The 19,763-nt window shown below is 34.0% G+C and overlaps 3 protein-coding genes across 3 annotated transcripts; all 3 read right to left on the reverse strand.

Annotated features, from left to right (window-relative positions):
- Positions 1-7,061: 7,061 nt before the first annotated feature.
- Positions 7,062-8,748, reverse strand: LOC118487625. Its single transcript, XM_035984621.1, has 2 exons — positions 8,180-8,748; positions 7,062-8,081 (listed from the first exon to the last, which is right to left on the reverse strand). Exons 1-2 carry the CDS (start codon positions 8,679-8,681, stop codon positions 7,213-7,215), a joined length of 1,371 nt encoding a protein of 456 aa, XP_035840514.1. The 5' UTR covers positions 8,682-8,748; the 3' UTR covers positions 7,062-7,212.
- A 226-nt stretch (positions 8,749-8,974) lies between these two features.
- LOC110924258 (leukocyte receptor cluster member 1 homolog) lies at positions 8,975-11,110 on the reverse strand. The gene is made up of 3 exons (XM_022168290.2): positions 10,956-11,110; positions 9,975-10,704; positions 8,975-9,108 (listed from the first exon to the last, which is right to left on the reverse strand). Exons 2-3 carry the CDS (start codon positions 10,694-10,696, stop codon positions 9,093-9,095), a joined length of 738 nt encoding a protein of 245 aa, XP_022023982.1. The 5' UTR covers positions 10,697-10,704; positions 10,956-11,110; the 3' UTR covers positions 8,975-9,092.
- A 3,736-nt stretch (positions 11,111-14,846) lies between these two features.
- LOC110906794 (NAC domain-containing protein 69) lies at positions 14,847-17,805 on the reverse strand. The gene is made up of 3 exons (XM_022151873.1): positions 17,387-17,805; positions 16,137-16,420; positions 14,847-16,041 (listed from the first exon to the last, which is right to left on the reverse strand). The coding sequence occupies exons 1-3, from the start codon at positions 17,754-17,756 to the stop codon at positions 15,076-15,078; spliced, it is 1,620 nt and encodes a 539-aa protein (XP_022007565.1). The 5' UTR covers positions 17,757-17,805; the 3' UTR covers positions 14,847-15,075.
- Between the last annotated feature and the right edge of the window lie 1,958 nt (positions 17,806-19,763).

The following is a 19,763-nucleotide window of genomic DNA, read 5'->3' on the forward strand; positions in this document are numbered from 1 at the left end:
AGGCTTTTTTTGGTGACCTGTTTAACCTGTTTACAAGTCTTCAAAAATTATGATTTTTTATGTGACGTACCTCTCGGAGGGTTAGGCCTTGTGTTAGAATTTCAAGATCTAACTCTTTACCAAAAATTCATAAAAATTCATTTACTGAGCTGCAATCAGATTCGTCACTTCTAACTGCAGCTTACAAAAAAATTCATTTAGAATTCCTCGTTTATCCGATTGACGAAATTCCAATCGAAGATTTTTGTAATCACTTAAAGCTATCTATAGTAAAAATTTGAGATCATAACTAAATTCCTAAATTGAGTTATGACATTCGTAATGGGCTGCAAATTCTGCCAGAAAACGCAGCTTGAACCTTCGATACGGAAAAATTCAAAAAACGCTCAATTTTCGTCGAAAATATGCAATTCCAGTGGGGTTTTAAAGATATTTCCTGGATTTACATTTTAGACTCAAGAAACACATGTTCTTGTCACGTTTTTTCCACGTTACAGCCAATACAAGTCGGCTGTAAATTCTGATCAGAAGCTGTTTGAATTCAGCTTTCAATTAAAACATGTTTATGACATTATAACACTATTTTTAGCAATCAAAACCCTAAAAACATCACATACACGAATTTAGCATCAACAAATCTGAATTTACTTCATGGAACTCAAATTACACTAGATAATAATCATAATCCTAGTGTTTGACATGTTTCTACAAAGCCCACTATGGTATATTCATAGTGATGAACATAATTGAACAAACTAATGGCTAGGGTATATTCATAGACATGATTTCAACCCAAATTCACCCAAACAACTATCATGCAAGCTCAATTTCGAATCATAAGTGTTCATCCAGAATTTTAGATTGAACCAAATAGTGAAATTTTTACATACCTTATGATCCCTTTACTGAGGAGATCAGTAATCTATGCTTGGATTTCGATTTGAAATCGATTTGAGCCTTCAATTTGATCAATTAGTAAGAACTAGGGTTTGGAGGTGAGTTTGGTCGCCCTCCTGTGTTTTGTTCGATCCAGACACACACAAGTGTGTGTTTGGAATTTCAATTTTTTTGTTTTATTTAAAACTAGTTTAACTTTTAACACCTTTAGCCCCTCCAATTCACCCAAGTTACATAGAGTTTATTTTAACCAATTTCTTTATTACTACAAGACTTATAATTAACTAGGTTATTTATTTCCTAGTTATTTTATCTTGTTCATAACCGATATTTAATAAATATATAACACTTATATATTTTTCGGGTTTTACCTAACTCGTTTCACTTTAAGTCTCGTTAACTCGGTCCTTTTATATACTTTGTTTTCTCAAAGTATTTATACTCCTTTTTATTAATATTAGGTTTGTTTATTTAAATCCTAATATTTACCGGGTAAATTTTCACCGCTAACGGTATTTTACCCATCGTCAATATTAACGTGGTTCGATTACCGAACCCGTTTTTAAGGTGTTACACAAATATTATAAACAAACTGGGATATTTTGAGAACTTTACGATCAATTAAGGTGCGGATATCTATCTTTACTATTTGTATAGTATGGGTTTTTAATTTTGTTCATTAATTCTCTTTTCAAACTGTTATCTTGCATTATGATTTAAATAAGTTGCAATTGTTTGGTTCATGTCTGTTACATTCACTTGTCTTAATCATTTTTTACTCTGGATACAGTTTTAAATAACTTGTATTCTATGTTTATTTATTTTTTTCAGAATTACAATATAAACTTTATTAAAAATGGATAATGTATTAGGGATGAGCAAATGGTACCCAGTACCGGTACTGAATTTACCGAACCGGGTACATTTTCGGTATCGACTTTTTACATTTTCGGTACCGGTCCAGTACGGTATCGGTTTGGTACTGGTATTTACTGGCTTTTACTCTCAAATACTGGTACCGTACCGGGTATTTTCGGTACCGGTACCCACTTTTGAGGATTTTCGGTACCGGGCTCATCCCTATAATGTACTGCTATGATCATACCAAACTGGATCGAAACCGACTAAACAACATTTGTATCGGTACAGGTATTTATTTTTGTAGTCTCTGTTTGATAAACAGATTATGTGGCGCTACCATAGTGAAGGATCGAAACCGACCGAACAACATCGTTAGCGATACCCATATTGCTACTATATTGTACTTAACAACATCGATACCGGTACCCGTATTCATTTTGTGATTTCATGTTTCGATAATTTTTCGGTTATTCAATTATCTATGCGATAAATATCAGTACCAGTAGCATGACGATATTAACCATTTGAACATTAGTGCAAGTGTTTGTTTTTGTCATTTTCGGTCAATGTAAAACGCGTGTTGATTTCTATACCAATTGCATGTATTGTACCGGTATTGTAACAAACCAATACCGATCAAATGCCTGGGCTAACGTACTACCACAACGCACAGGTAAATACCAGGGGCGGATCTATAAGTATCCCAGGGGTTGCTTGGGATACCCTTCAACTTTCTGGGTGAAGTGTAATATTTTTGTCTTTTTCTTTGTTCTATGTGTCGGATAAATATAAGGATGTCTCTGAGCATTGACGGAACTAACGGTGTTTAAAGTGAAGAAAGAAAAGTAGTTATTAGCAACTGAGTTTTTCCGGCCTGCGGTGAGGATGAGCTCTGCAAAAGTGCAGGTAAAGAAGAGAGAAGAATATGGGACGCGAACCGGAGAAAAGATAGATATAATTGTAGCTTTTTTCTCTTTTTACCTATTTAATTATTTTTACTTTTACATGACAAGACTGGCCACACGGCCACACCCTTCAATATTATAGTCTTGTTATCTTCCTCAAAAATATAAATGACTAGAAAAGTTTTGTAAAGTTTTCTCTATACTTATTATTATTCGTTTAAGTTTAAAAAGTGAGTAAGTTTACAAGTCACATGATAAAAGTTACTATACATTCTTTATTTTATGAATACTTTTTCGGTGGAGAGTTCAAATGAGAAGAAATTTTTTGTAAGAAGAAAAAAGAAGAAATTTCAACCAATAGAAATGTTTTATTTTACTTCATTTAATATAAGTATTTAATGTTACTATAAGGGTACATTGGTAAATCTACATAGGTCATTAATTTGAAGTCTTCCTCTTTAATAGCTAACTACATTATTTTTTTTGTAACTTATCTTCAAAATATATAATTTTTCAAAAAAATAAAATAAAATAATTTAAAGTGTAGGATAAATTACGAGTTGTGTAGGATAAATTACGAGTTGTGTAGGATAAATTTTAACGTGTAGGATGAATTTCGAAATATGTAAGATAACTTTTGATGTGTGTAGGCAAAAAAAGTTAGTGTGGAGGATACTAGTCTTTATGACTAATTAATTAGTCAAAAATGATAATAAATGAGATAAGTGAAAAAACTATTTAATGTTTTACAAAATTACCCTTTGTTCTTTTTCTTCTCAATTAAATTTTCTTCTCAAATGAACCTTCCCCTACTTTTTCGTTTAAGATTTATTATTAGTTTATTTAATTATTTCTGTTCATAAGTTTATATTATTTTAAAATTTAAAATAACAAAAAAATTTCCCCTTAGAAAGTTACTTTAGAAAAGAAAAAACTAAACTAAAATACTTTTACTATTGGGGAAAATGAAACAAGCTATAATTGTTTTGAGATTTCAAGGCAACTTAAAGATACAATTACTGTTTGTGTGATATATTGATTGCTAGATGAAGAGATTTAGAACCAGACCCGCTTGCAGACAGACCAGGTACAATTCATCATCAATTGGCCTAAAGACCTAACCATGCTGATGTGGATATGGTTCTCTGTTTAGACTGGTAATTAACTACACTAGTGAATACTAAAAGATCTCGTGACTCTCTAGTTTAAAAATATTAATAATTCCGTCACTGCCTTTGAGCAAAGGTATTCTAGCACAAAAAGAAAGAAACTGGATTTTAGGTTAGAGTTTAGTTATTAATTTTAGTTGTTATTGTGTATTTGATTGTATGAATGTAACGTAATGAAAATTATATTGTATGAATATACGGTAAAAAAAATTGGGATACCCCTAAGTTTTTCTTCTAGTTCCGCCGCTGACCTTAACCAAATGTTATCGGCGTTAGACAAAAGAGAACTGCCTTTACCAACGTCGCCAACGTCAGGCCAATTTTTGCTAACACCTACTTTGGCTCTTTCCCGACAGTTCTTTTTCAACCCTAGATTTCCTCCACTTTCATTTCCAATGCAATCTAGGCCATTTGTTATACTCATCTCTTTATCCTTTACTGACCTCTCAATTCTCAACGTCATATCATCATCCTCTCTGACTCCAACCTCCACCTCTCAACCTATGTTATATTCATCCCCGCTCATCCCTCACCTCTTTTTCTATATTTATTTTATTACTTTGTAAGTTTGTATAGAGAGATAAGAAGAGAGAGTGAAATTTGGTGAAATGATGGATGGGGTCGTGAACATAACAAATAGCCTTACTAGTATAAATGCATACAAACTTATAATAATCAACTAGATTATAGGGTTATGATTCATGCTTAATATTATCTCTCGATCACGTATGATGGATAAAAGTTACTAAATATATTTAAGTAGTATTGAAGTAGTGCTGAAGCTTGACCCGAATGACGTGGGGTCGAAAACGTATATACTCAAAAATTTCTATAGAACCGGGGGATCGAAAACGTATATACCCAAAAATTTCTATACGAAAACTATATATATAACACTACTGAGCGAAAAGTTCAGGGGTCGAGCACCCCATCCCGCCCCTTCTATGCTTCGCCCCTACATTGAAACCCGAGCTTCACGGCGGGGTCGTAGCAGGGTGCTGGTGAGGATGCACTTATTACATACATGATATATCTATGATATATTATATTATGCATATTTTAATCTAAATGACGGTAAAAATAAGCAATTAATATGGTTAAGTAAACATGTCTAGCGTTAAAACTTAACTTTAACTATAATAAGGTAAATAAAAAAATAATTAAACTTGTTACCTGGTATATTAAAAGGTTAACACTGACCATGTAGGTTTTAATATGAATGTCGGCAAAAATAAGCAAGCAACACAATTAAGTAAATATGTCTAGAGGTAAAAGTTAGCCTTAACTGTAGTAAGTTAAACAAATAATAATTAAAATAAAAAAAAGAATTAAACATATAACAAGATAACGGAACAAATCTTTTCTGAAAAGCGAAAAACAATTTAACTTTATTAAACTTCAAGGGCCGTATGATAATTCTATTAAAGTTTGAGGTTCGAAACATAAACACTTGTAGGAAAAGAGTTATTAATAAACTTCCATATACAAATATATTAAACTTCAAGGGCATAAACGTAAATCGTTTATAAGAAAAGAATTATTAATGTTTAGGAGGTGGTATGATAATTCTATTAAAGTTAAAGGTTAGAAATATAAATTAACTATAAAAGTATAAAAGTATAATGTTATACTCTAGTATTAATCCTGTACACCCCAATGTTTGTCCTAGAACTTGATCATGTTAAGAACACATACTTGCAAACTATTTCGCTTAAAATCTATAAGATATCAAGTTCATTATGGTATTTGGTTATCAAGACTTCTGCATAGTAAAAATAAACTAGTTCAAAATTTAAGAAACTTACACATTTGTTGGTAAATCCAAAAGAATATGGCTACACATAAGATGCACTTGTGCATGAAACAATATGCATGATACACAATGAATAAAAATAAAAGGATAATGAGCAAGCACCTTTAAGATGAAGGCTCATTTTTTCCACACCAAAAAGAAAATTTTTAAAGCACCAAAGGCTAACTAATAATGTTTTTTCTTAACAAATACATATACAGTAGAAACTCGATAAATTAATACTCGATTATTTAATAAACTCTCTAAGATAATATTTTTTGTCGGTCCCGACTCGGGGATAGGGTGCTAAATTAATAATTCGCAAAAATTATAAGATAATACATTTTTGATAATTTCTTTAGACCCCATATAAAATATAAATTAATAATTCCTTATATATAGCATATTACATGAATGATTTATGAAGGTTTCTTGAAAAATGACTCAATTGTCTTTTATTTTTTATTGAAATCAATTTCCCTTTGAATCTTGTCTGTTATTGTTGTTTTTTTCACACCTTTAAGATGGGAAGTCATGTTGTGTGTATGATTTGTTTGTGTTAACCTATTTTGATCTTGTATTTATATAGAAAATATTTTTAATGTCCATAAAGTGATACATTGAACACAAGAAGCATAATAAGGTGGGAGATTGAAGGTTTCTTTCAAATTGGGCCGTTCATTTCATATACATGCATTGTATACAATAATTAAGTGGAAGCTTGAAAGGTGTTTGTAAACTAAGTATTCTACTATAAATTAATAAAATATTAATTAATATATAAATTAATAATTATTAATTTATCGATTAATTAATAACTCTTTTAATTAATAAATTTTGATGGTCCCAAGTGTATTATTTTTTTATTTTTTTTGAACGGCAAATTTGGATCACTGACGGATCACTGGAGTATCATCGCAGAACCACCCGATCATATCCATCTCCACTAAGCAATAATGCCTATACACCAATTCAGGAGGAAACCCAATAAATCTGGGAAAAACCCCCTTTGTGGGAATCGAACCCATGACCAAATGATCATAAACCTTATCCCACCACCAAGATACCCCTTTATAGAGTTTCTACTGTAAATCAATGATTCTCCTTAAACACAAAACCTCTAGGTTGATGAGCATTTTTGATAGTGTTTCAAACTATCCGTACACACGTACCGAACTGAATATCCGAAGTTTTAATTTGGATTTACTACCGCTATACATCATGTAAGATTGTAAGATCACCAAATAGAACTCAACACTATTCTCAACAAATTATCGCATAAGACCATGTGTAGTGGTAGAGGGTTATAATGCCTCCATGGGGCATTATACGACACGTGGCGTCCTAGTCAGTAAGGGGGCATTATAGCAAAAGTGGCGTAATGGGACATTATGCCAATAACCCCCATTCAATCATTTCACAATCATTTCACAATTATTTTTTTTAATTTAAAACATAAAAAAACTTCATTAATTTAAAAATAAAATTACATTACTTGAAATAAAAAAAAACTGAAAAAAAAACAGAAAATAAAAAAAAAAACAATACTAGAAATTAAAAAAAACATCCGATTAAATTAAAAAAAAAACTAGTTTTCGTCTTCGCTTTCTTCACCCTCGCCAACTTCGTCTTCCTCGTCCTCCGTTTCTTCATCTCCCTCAGGTGGTACGTACCGAACCGACCATGCGTGGTGTACCAAATCAACCATTAACTGGGAATGGTACGGTTCGTAACGCAACTCTCGCGCATTATTCACTCTTTCTTCCATTGACGCCTGCGGATGCTCCTGTTGAACGGCTTCTGGCACATAATTCTGGCATATCGCCTTTCCTTCGTCTTCCAAAATCATGTTGTGCATGATTATACAAGCGTACATAGCATCTCTCATTTTTTGCTTGCTCCATGCACGACAAGGATTTCTCAAGTATTGCCAGCGTTGTTTTAGAACCCCAAAGCATCTCTCAATGTCTTTTCGTGAAGACTCTTGAACCTTTTTAAAGTATGCTCTTTTGTCATCAATATGATCACTAAACGTCTTCACGAAAATCGAATACCTAGGATAAATTCCGTCGCTCAAATAATATCCATGGGGGTAGTAGTTTCCATTTGCGTAAAACGACGCTTTTGGAGCTTTGCCAGAAATCCACTCCTCTAACAACGGCGATTGTTCAAAAACATTGATATCATTGCATGACCCGACCACGCCAAAGTAAGCCGACCAAACCCAAAGGTCCTGTGAAGCAACCGCCTGAAGAATAATAGTGGGTCCTTTTTGGTCACCACGTGTGTGTTGGCCTCGCCATGCAGTCGGGCAGTTATCCCAACGCCAATGCATGCAATCTATGCTCCCGATCATACCAGGCAAACCATGCTCGGCATTATGTACCTCGTAGATCTTTTGAAGGTCCTCCCATGTAGGCGTTCTAAGATAACGCGCACCGTACACATCAATTATACCTTTATAAAAAATTATAGATAAACATAAGATTCAAAAAAAAAATTCTAAGCATACTCGTCGTTTAAAAAAAAATAAAAGTAAAGTATAAGAATTATACCGCGACAAAAATGTTCCAAGCTATCTCGTGTTGTTTTCTCCGCCATTTTTAGATACTCGTCGTTGATGTCGGTAGTGTTACCATAAGCAAGGATTCGTAATGCCGACGTACACTTTTGGATACCGGTAAATCCAAGTGCCCCTCTCGCATCCGGTTTTTGTTTAAAATAATCGTAGTTGGCTTCCAAGTCGTTGACTATGCGTAGAAACAACCGCTTACTCATCCGGAAACGACGCCTAAAAAATTCGTTTGAAAATGCCGGCGCCTCGTCAAAATAGTCTTTCATCAAACGATCGTGTGCCGCGCGTCGGTCTCGTTCAACATAGCCTCTTTTATTTTTTTGTGCTTGGGGCCGACGAGAATGGTTGACATATCGCACCGCTAGTTGACATGCACTCGTAACCGCCTCTTGCTCAAGCTCCTCATCGGTCGAACCATCGCCATCCGCAAAATACTCGTTGTAGTAAAAATTTATCATGGATGAAGAATTAGGAGAATCCATCAAGTTTTTTTAAAAAGTGTGGGATTTTTTAGAGAGGTTTTGAGTTTGATTTTGTTGAAAATGGATGAGTTTTGGTTGTTTATATATATATATATATATATATATATATATATATATATATATATATAATAGGTTTAAAAAAAAATCAAACTAGCCGTTAGGAATATAGCCGTTTGATTGGTTGTGGTTTGTGGATTAAGCGTTTTAATTTAAACGCCGGGATCAATTTTTTTGATTTAAAACGCCCCAAAACGCCCCCCGTAATGGGGATATGGGCGTTATAGAGCGTTTTGGGGCAAAAATTTAAAAAAAAAAAACGCCCCATTACGTATGGTCTAAGTGTTTACAATGCAGGCGTTATCTCACAGAATATACTGCAGAGAGCAAAACATTAACTGAAACTTAAAACAATCACTTCCAGGAGTCTCTGCAGACAGATAAAAACAAAAGCTTTTTAGTTTAGACAACAGTTTTAACACCTGATACAGAACATACATATAACCGAAAACCAGTTGCTTCACAGAATGGGAAAACATCAAGATTAGAGTCGAGGCAAATTTTACTTGCTTCAATGTCAGTCGAATCATTTTAAATGAAATCATGATCCACAAGTTTTGTAAAATCGAATGAATCAAAAGAAGAACAAGGGATCAATTACACAGAATCTGGTCTGCAACGAAAAGTCAAAGCACGCAATTTTGTATTATGAAATTGACCCATGAATCTACAATTTGGGCATATATATAACCTATGAAACGGTACTAACAAGGTGTTTATACTCCTTCATTTGGGGTACCAGAAAACTGCCATTAACTGCAAAATAACGGCCTTTGACTTTTGACAACTTTGACTTTTGTTTTCTGCCTTGTGAGATAATGTTGGATATCCATTTTGGTTTAACTTCTTTACTTACAAATCAAATACCATCTTTGAACCAACCCAAAAGTAAAAACTACTTTGAGCTTCGTAAGATATCAAATACCATCTTTGAACCAACCCAAAAGTAAAAACTACTATGTGACGCCCAGATGCATTTTGAGCTCAAAACAGATACGAGAGGCGCGTGCGCATCACGTATGCGAGGCGTTTGTTATTATAAAAATACCAAAAAATCAACTTTACAAACTAAAATATATAAGATATGTCGTTTCATAATCTGTTTCCTTACAATCCGATAGTGTAACATCAGTTGAAACACTTAACGTCAACATAAGCAATTTTCAGGATATAATAAAACGTACCATCAAGTAATTATGTTTTTTCATCAAATAAGCACATTATCAAACCACTTACCTTCTTGAATATCCTCTGTCATTCTGAACTGACGCCCCACGTCGCCCCTTCTGTTGCATCAACGCTCGTACGCGTTCCTTCTCCCTCCCCTCTCGTTTCAACCTCTCTTCCCTAAGTTCCGCCACACTCTTCTTTCTATTACTCTTGGTAACCGTCTCTGAACCACCGTCATCATCATTATTATCAACTCCTTTCGCATCACCATTTGCGCGCTTTTCCATGTACCACGGTAACTTTACGCCTTTTCCCGCCACTCCGTACCCTAACCGATACTTCTCGTCCTCTGGCAAAACCACCTTCGGCGCCTCCGCCTCTTTCTTCATCCGCTTAAACCCCTTCCTATTCTCATCACTGAATTTACTTTTACTCTTGTCGACAATCTCAACCGGATCAAGAATCTTGATTCCCTCAAACAGATTAATATGCTTGGACTTCGGCTCCAACTCCGGCTCGGGTTCAGCTTTGGGTGACGGTACTGACTCTGGTTCAACGGCGGTGGGTTTGCGTGACGAGGAAGCAGAGGCAGAGGCTGAAGCTAAGCCGCGGGCTTGTCGAAGTTGTTCGATTCGGAACTCGGTGTCGCGCTTGCGAGATTGTTCGCGCTTGAGCTGCTCTTCTTTGGCTGCCTCTTCTTCGTCTTTGCGGACTTTTTCTCGGTTGTCGAAATTGTATACGTTCCAACGCTTCTGAGGGAGAATGTTCAGACCTCCGTGGCCTCCCATAGCTTATCCTGAAATCGCGATGTCATTCAAAACTTACACAAACTTCAATTACAGAAGCATATATAACTAACTATCACACATAACAAATATGTTCAATCAATTTGTTCAATCAATTTCCAAATTGAACATAACAAATAAGAACGATGCGACAATCGGTAATCGAATCTAGGGTTTGAAATTTCAATTTAGGGATTTAGGGCAGAAAAAAAGAAAACATGATTGATTGAGATGATTAGGGTTAGATAAGAGGATTACTTACTTGTAAAAGAAGATACAAATGTTTTCTAGTTTAGCAAACGCTCTTGGACGTCGTTTTTCATAAACATGTATGTAGCAGCGACTTGTATTTTAGATTGATGATAGTAGCGGTATACACGATGTCTCGTTCGTGATCAATCTATCTGGGTCATAGCATGCCTGAATCTTTAAATCGACACATACGGGTTGTATAGTTGTATACGGGTTGTATTGCTTTTTTAAATTCCAATAAAGACTGATGTGTCAGATTTTGTCTATTTATTTGACTGGACCTATACGGGTAGGGCTGACACTTCTGGCACGAACACGATAACACGACATGAACCTACACGAATTTATTATGTTTCGTGTTTGATCCTAACAGGTTTCGTGTCTAAAACAGGTTAACACGATAAGATCTTAACAGATTTCGTGTATAAACATATTAAAACCCTAATAATTAAAAATTAAAAAATATTATATGTCAGTGTGGACATTGGATCATCAGTCGTGGGAACCTACGATGAATTATATACAAATACATGCAGTTCTTTTTTCACAATCCAAACCCTAATTTTTAAATCTCTTTCACAAACACCACCATTCCCAATTCGGTTCATAACTTCCCCAATTCGGTCGTGTTCGTGTCTTAAACAGGTCGTGTTCATGTCTTAAATTGTGTCTTAACAGGTCATGTTCGTGTCTTAAACAGGTCGTATGATACGGTGGTAATTTTTTCATGTCTTAACAGGTCATTTCGTGTAACCTATTTATTAACAGGTTCGTGTTTCAAAAATCTGACACGATAAGATTTTGTGTCGTGTTCGTGTTTACGTGTTTCGGGTTCGTGTCTTATCGTGTTCCTATATCTTAACAGATGGGGTTGACCCGTTATGCCACCCCTATATATGGGTCGTATTGGTTGAGTTTTGTTTTTTTTACAAATTTTTTTATACATTTTTTTATGGTTTTAACAAAGTTTTCGAAAACTTCCTAATTTTTTTTTAAGAATACCATGTACAATATAGTATAGTATAGGTGAGGTATAGGTCCCGTATGAACATATATAGGTGTAGTAAAGGTCTCGTATAAATATAGGTTAATTTGTAATTCTAAAGGTATTTTGTTTGTATAATGTATTTAAAGTGTTTTTTGTTTGTTTAATGGATACAACACGTAAAGTAACCAGCAATATATGCCAAAATACGACACTGTATAGACATAATACGCGAACAATACGACAAGTAGAAACGTAATACGCTATAACACGCCATAATACGCGATAATACAACACGTATAGAGAATCTACACCCTAATACGACACTGACATACAATAAACATGACAATACCGAACGTCACTGACAAGACCCGTATGGACAATATATGTCATAATACGGAACATATTGACAATATACGTCATAATACGACATTTAACAAAAAAAATACGTCAATTAATGATATCGTACAACGCGTATACATACAACATGACACCTTAGAGTACAAGTAGATTACAAACAAAATTACACGTAATCATAGAATACGATACTAATGAAACCGAACGTCATCGGAACAACATGTATAGAAGGTATTCTTCATACAATGACACGTAATGACAAAAATACGTCCCCCATATACGCATCAAAAAGGAAAAACCTAAAATTATGAAATTTTGATTTTACCCCTATACGCATCATATAGGTTAAAACTAGGTTGTATAGTACCATAATACGACTCATATGATCTGTATAAACCCTCTGAATTCTAAAAAAAAAACAATGGGTTAATTGATAAATCAGGTGGTTTATAAGGATCGTATAGGCCTATACGATATAGACCCCCTGATTTATCAATTAAACTCTTGTTTTTTTTTTTTTTGAGAATTTAGGGGGTCTATACGGATCGTATAGGTCTACACGATCTATATTAGCCTACTATACAACCCACTTTTGACCTATACGATGCGTATAAGGGTGAAATCAAAATTTTATAATTTTAGGTTTTGCCTTTTCGATGTGTGTATACGGGCCCGTATTTTGTCATTGCGTGTCGTTTTATGAAGTATATGCTCTATGTGTGCTGTGTCGGTGACGTTCGGTTATGTGTGGTACCGTATTCTATGATCACATGTCATTTTTGTTTTGAATCCACTTGTACTCTTACGTGTTGTATTGCATCTATACGTGTCGTACCGTATCATTACTTGACGTGTTTTGTCATTGTATGTCATATTATAACATAGATACAATAGTATAAGTATAGTATATTATAATAAACTATATGTATAGTATATGTCCCGTATAGACCTATATGTGTAGTATAGATCTCGTATATGTTAATAGTTGTAGTATAATATAGTATACGTGTGGTATAGTATAGTATAATAAACATGTACCAAACCTCTACTACATGACAAATTTTTAAAAACGTTTTTTGTATAAAAAATAAAAGAATTCTTTTACTAAATTTTGTTAAAACTATGATTAAATGTATAAAAAATTGTAAAAATGTAGTATATAATACAGTTATATTATAACATAGATAATATAGCATAATAAATATGTACCAAACCTATACTACATGATAAATTTTTAACAATATTTTTTCTTTAAAAATAAAAGATTAAACTTTGTTAAAACTATGATTAAATGTATAAAAAAAATTGTAAAAGAAAAAGACACAATGAAATACGACCCGTAGAAGCCTATACGACCCATATAGGTCCAGCCAGCCGCCAGACAAGACACGTGCATATTTGACTTTTGACTTTTAACTTTTGAACCTATACGGCCTATATAGGCCTATACGACCCATAATTGAAAAACCAAAGTGTATGGATAGATTGGCTGGTGTGCCAATAGAATTCCCCATCTATTATCAACCATCACACACTCCTAGGTAAGGTATTTCAACGCTCGAGTGACGTTGATTATACATAGACAAACAATATATAAAAGAAATGAGTAAATTACTTTGTGTTTTAGTAGTTTTAACAACTCGAGTTCAAAATCAAAAAGTTTAATGCCTGAGTTTCTAACCACTTATTTTATAACGTTTTGAGTCCAATTGTGTTAAAAAAACTGGACTCAAAATGTTAAAAGATTCGACTCAATAGGAGTGAAAAGGTTATAAAAAACATTCAAGGACTCAGGGCGTTAAACATTTTGATTTCGGACTTAAATGGTTAAAACCGTTAAAACATAAGGACTCAAAAAGTAATTATTGTTACTCTAAAAGTTGGTGATAAAAGACGAGTTGATCATACCTGGACAAACAATATATATATAAAAAGAGTAAAGATCCCGTACAAAATATCTTATCGTACAAAATGTACGAATGACATGGAAAAATAAAAAAAAAACATATTGGCATTTTCGTAATTATTACAAGATCATTTGTTACAAAATTACCCTACCAGATCAAATTACCTTACAAAATCATTTGTAGAGTAATTACGATACTCTACAAAATTATCCTACAAGATTAAAATTACCCTACAAGATCATTTGTAGAGTAATTTTGATATCTACCCTACGAGTAAAATAATTACAAAAATGTCACCGCGTTTTTTTTTTTACATTTCCACTCCATTCGTACGTTCCGTACGGTAAGATACTTTGTATTTGGTCTTTTGTCTTTAAAAAAAAAACCCATTAACAAAACAAAAAAAAAAATTGTAACTAAAAAAATAGTTAAAATGGGTAACTATGAAAATTTAAGAAATATTTAAGTTTTAGTTAAAATAAAGGTAAAATAGTCGTTCTATGATTTAGTTTTTACCAAATAAATCAAAATTTGCATTTTTTTTTTTAATAAGGAGATATATGCAATTTTGGTTTTGGTTTAGTGAATATGCAATTAAGCAAACTTTGTAGGTGAAATTGTCCCAATAAACTATTCTAAAATTGTAGTCTAGTTTGAAATTTGAGACAACTCTTAAGGCCAAATTTTGCAAACTGATCAGTTTGACCTAGTGAAAGAACAATGTTTGTTTCATAATCTTCCTTACAAACTGATGGTGTAAGATCACTTGAAATGCTTCACTTGGACATAAGGAATCATCAGAATTCAATCAAATGTACCCATATGATCCATTTCACAAAGACCTAGCTAGTAAGTTCATTGAGTCTTCTACCTTTGGAGCTTCAAGCATGCTTCTTTGATTCATCAGTATCCATCTGTTCATGTCTATTAAACTGGAACCGATCATTATCGTCAAAATTAACATCACCGTATCCATCTTTGGCAATCATGAGTCTGATGTTTCGTTCGAAAATGACACAACCATCACACTCATTGTCGTCTTGAAAAGCCGTTAGTGCCACTTGTGACGATGGTGGATTCGAACTTGGATCAAACATATACATCCCTGGATGCCCATGCCTATGTACAGGTGGCAAAGATTCAGACCGCTGCCGTGTTGGTGGAAAAAATGGAGGTTTTTGCAATGAGAAATTGTGGTCTAATCGCGTTGGACAAGATTGATGCACTAATGGAGCTCTAGTTGGTTGAAAGCTTGTCGTTTCGACATGTTTAGGCTGCCTCGTGGCGGATTTCATGATTAGATCATAGAGAGATCCCATATTTTTGAAGTCTTGCTCGGCTACATTGTTTTCGACTTGTAGAATAGTGGGATTTTCTTGACTAGAGACCACACAAGCATGTTGATCACGAACCATAACTTGCCTTTTCGCTTCTTTAGCTCTAGTTTTAGTACGCAAGTGAGATTCACCATGACGAATAGTAGGATTTGAGTTTTGGTTAGGTTGTTGAACAACCACATTGTTTTCGACTTGAAGAATAGTGGGATTTATGTCTTGACTAGAGACCACACGTACGCATTGATCACGAACCATAACTTGCCTTTTCGCTTCTTTAGCTCTAGTGTTAGCACCCACGCGGGATTCACCATGATGATTAGTAGGATTTGAGTTTTGGCTAGGTTGTTGAACAGCCACATTGTTTTCGACTTGAAGAATAATGGGATTTTCAACTTGCCTTTTCGCTTTTTTAGCTCTAGTTTTAGCACGCGAGTGTGATTCATTGGAGGTAACACAAGGTTGCTCCATCCTTCCATTTTTGTAGATCTTACATAGAACATAATCATCAAACTGCAAAAGATAGTCAAAAGTGAAACTTATAAACATAACACATAAACAAAATACAATCATTATAGATCTAAAGTTAAGGATTTCGAGTTTCGTACCTTTTTGTCATCCGAACCTAAAGGCTGTCGCGTTTCATAACCCTCGACCACATATTCGTGCATCATCCAACTCGTTTTAGTCCCGTTTGGTTGATGTCCTTCGTAATAAATCAACAACTTCCTATTACCTATTTTAACCTCATTGTCTTTGATAACTCTGACAATACCATTGGCCTTCCAATAACCAGGACCAGCACTTCGTCTTGGGCGGTTACCGCGGGCATACTTTCGGTCTCTTGACGAGAAAAAGTACCATATCCCTTCTATAGCTTGCGGGTAATTCGCTGCGTAAATTACGTCGAATTAGATCAACAATTTTAATCGATCAGTATTCAAATAAACAAAGGAGTATCATTGACGGACTTTTCCCAATGGTAACATCAGTAGGTAATTACTGACGGAACACCGAAGGATGCGACGACAAAACTAAAAATGAAAATGTGTACACTAAACAGTCTGTGGGGAATTTATGACATTGGTTATAGTTCTTTTATAGAAATTTTAATAAACTTTAACATTATTCTTTTTAGTTAATTAATATCATCGAAGGATTCACTTATAACTCGTCAACAAAGGTCGTCACTACTCCCTCGCTAACGAATCCGTCGGAAATAGAAGTGTGCAAAAAAACCGGTTTTAGATCGAAACCGGAAAAAAAAAAAACGAAAGCAGTTTTTTTTTTAAAAAAAACCGATTTCAACCCGAACCAAACTGGCGGTTTGTAGACTGGTTAGTATTCTTGATCTTTGAAACGGTTTAAAAACCGAAAGGGTGTAAAAAAAACAGGTTTACACCGGTTAAAAACCGTTTTTTTAGCCCAAACACCGTACCGATTAGACAATTAGTACCGGTTCGGGTTCCCATCGTATAAAACCGCTTTTTCCCCCAAATAACGGACCGGTTTAAAAAAAACGATTTGTACACCTCTAGTCGGAAACAAACACTTTGGCCGATCTTACAAAAGTTGTCGGTGATCCGTGCGTAATGGTAATTTTTCGTAAATAAGATTACCCCCCTCCCTTTTCGCTTAGAATGTTAATTTTACCGAAAATTTCTGAAAATTTTATGCGTATTGAGTCAGGTCCCCTATCTTTTTCTTAAAAAATTTCAACCCCTTATTTAGAAACTTCAAGATCCGTCATGTAACTATACCAAGGGCCATATTTTCAACTGTCATGAACTAACCGCAATTACCAACAGATTTACTGAAAAAATAATATAAAAAACTTGATAATATATATAATAGATACCTGTAAGATCCTTTGGGTGATATCCATACACATTAGCTTCACTAATCTTGGTCTTGGGAAGATTCTGATTATTTATCTTCTTTCTTAGATAATGGACAATGAGTTCTTTATCAGTTGGCAAGAATCGACACCCGGTCGGAAGGGAATCAAGATAAGCGGTCTCGGACACCTTCATTGTCTTGGCGGGATGACATCCACATTGACAATGAAGACATGGGTAGCAACCAGGAGGATCACTGATGCAGTTTGAAGTAGAAGATTGTTGTTGTTGTGTGTATTCGAAAAGTGATGGATCATTGAGCATAGTGTGGTTGTTAATATTAAGGACGGTGGTGGTGGTGGTGGTGTTATGGTGTGTAACAGAATTCATGGTCTTCTTCTTGATGTTGTATGTAAGTAGAAGAACCTGATTTTGTTGTTGAACTCAAATAGTTATATACGTATAATACGGGTTTAGCGATAAGCATCATTATTCTATTTGGATTTGTTTGTTTATCTAATCTAATCTAACTTATAATAAAAAGTTACAATTAATAACACATGACAATCTCTCTTTTAATTTATTATTAATGATAATAATAATAATATCTAATCTAATTTTCATATTTTATCTTTATATCTTTTGATATTCTACATTAATTCCTTTAGTTATTAATAAATATTATTAATATCTAATGTATTATAAAAAACAAAATTAAGCGGTTCAAAAAAACAATTACCACACGAGGTCGTGTCCCTTTGACACACCCTCGTGCCCCTGCATACTCGACTTTCTGGTCTGCCCAGTTCATCTCCTTCTGTCCAGTAGTACTCCTTGAGGTTATGCTCAAGGAACCTCCATTAATTTAAGTCAATTTTTTCATTAAGAACCTTTTAAGCTCTAATATATTGTTTATTTTTTCTTTTTTTTTCCATAAAAAATAGCTTCTCTTCAATCTTAAATGACAATTTATGATAAACCCATAATTTGTAGAAGCAAACTCTTTCATTGTTTTTTCATTTATTAAACATATTGAATAACCTCTCAATCATTTTTTTTTAACAACATATCGATCAGAGCTATACATGACCAAAGCTCGGTTGAAATGGGATTTGAACCCGATCACTCCCGGGCAGAAACCCACGAGATGGTAAACCTTCCCACCTCCATTGCAACCACTAGACTACAACATCATTGGCCTCTCAATCAAATTAAAGAGATTACAGAACAAGTGAAAAAAGTTAAACATATATAGGAGATATGTTTAAATTTGATTTGAAAATTGGACATCGATGTATGCCGAGAATATACGAAAATAACGAGATTTAATTAGTTTAAATTGTGTAAATTTGTTTTAACATTATTTTGATTTTTTTTAATTTCAAAGAAATAAATTGACATTTTCTTGATTATGAGTGATTTTAACCAATTTTTATATGGTATTTATAATCTTTTACTTACATGAAATATTTCATTAATTCAACCGTGTAATACACGGGATCTATAACCTAGTTAATTAATGTAGTAATAATAATAGTAATAATAATAATAATAATTCAGTTATCAATATTATTTTTTAATTTTATAATAAGTGGTTTAGTTATCGATGCTATTATACTCTTTTTTTTAATGGCGAAAGTTTTATATAAAATAAAGAGGGGTAAATTATACTTTTCGTCCTTTATGTTTGTAGCGGGTTGCAATGGATAACCTTTAAATTTAATAATTACAGTTATAGTCCTTTATTTGCAAAACATATTACACCTTATGTCCTTTGACTCTAACCTGGTTAAAACTTTCAATTAAGTGATGTCATATGCAACCCATGTGAGGGCGAAACAGTCATTTAATAACAAAAATATCAAAATTTTAAAACTTATATAAAAATTATAAACCTAAACATCATCATCACCTCTATACTCTCTCAATCTCTCCCCTGTCTCTCTGCCATATTTTCCCAACTGGACCTTCTTCATCACCAATTCCTATATTTCTTCAACTTTATCACCCAAATTCTCAACAGAATTCACCAAATCAACCTTCAAATTTGACGAATCAACCTCCAATTTTACTGAATCAACAACTCACACCTTTTTAGGGTTTATCAAATCAACACCTGGCTCCTTCTGTTTCTTTAACAAATTCGGCTTTACAAGCCGTCGGCGTTTAGGAGACCAAGTGGTGGTGGGGGTTCCAGGGTGGTCGTCGGTCAGACGTCATTAACAAGCTTTGCTCGTGGTGGTGGGGACTCTGTGACGGTGGGGGTTCTATTTGTGGTACTGATGTGTGCCCCATGTCACCTTGCAATCCAAGCCACGTAACTCCACGTATTTAGGATTTAGGATTTGTTTATTTTAATGTGATGTGTTAATTAAAGGAGTACAGGGGATGCCCATA

This window comes from Helianthus annuus, chromosome 2, assembly GCF_002127325.2.
Source record: "Helianthus annuus cultivar XRQ/B chromosome 2, HanXRQr2.0-SUNRISE, whole genome shotgun sequence".
Lineage (NCBI taxonomy): Eukaryota > Viridiplantae > Streptophyta > Magnoliopsida > Asterales > Asteraceae > Helianthus > Helianthus annuus.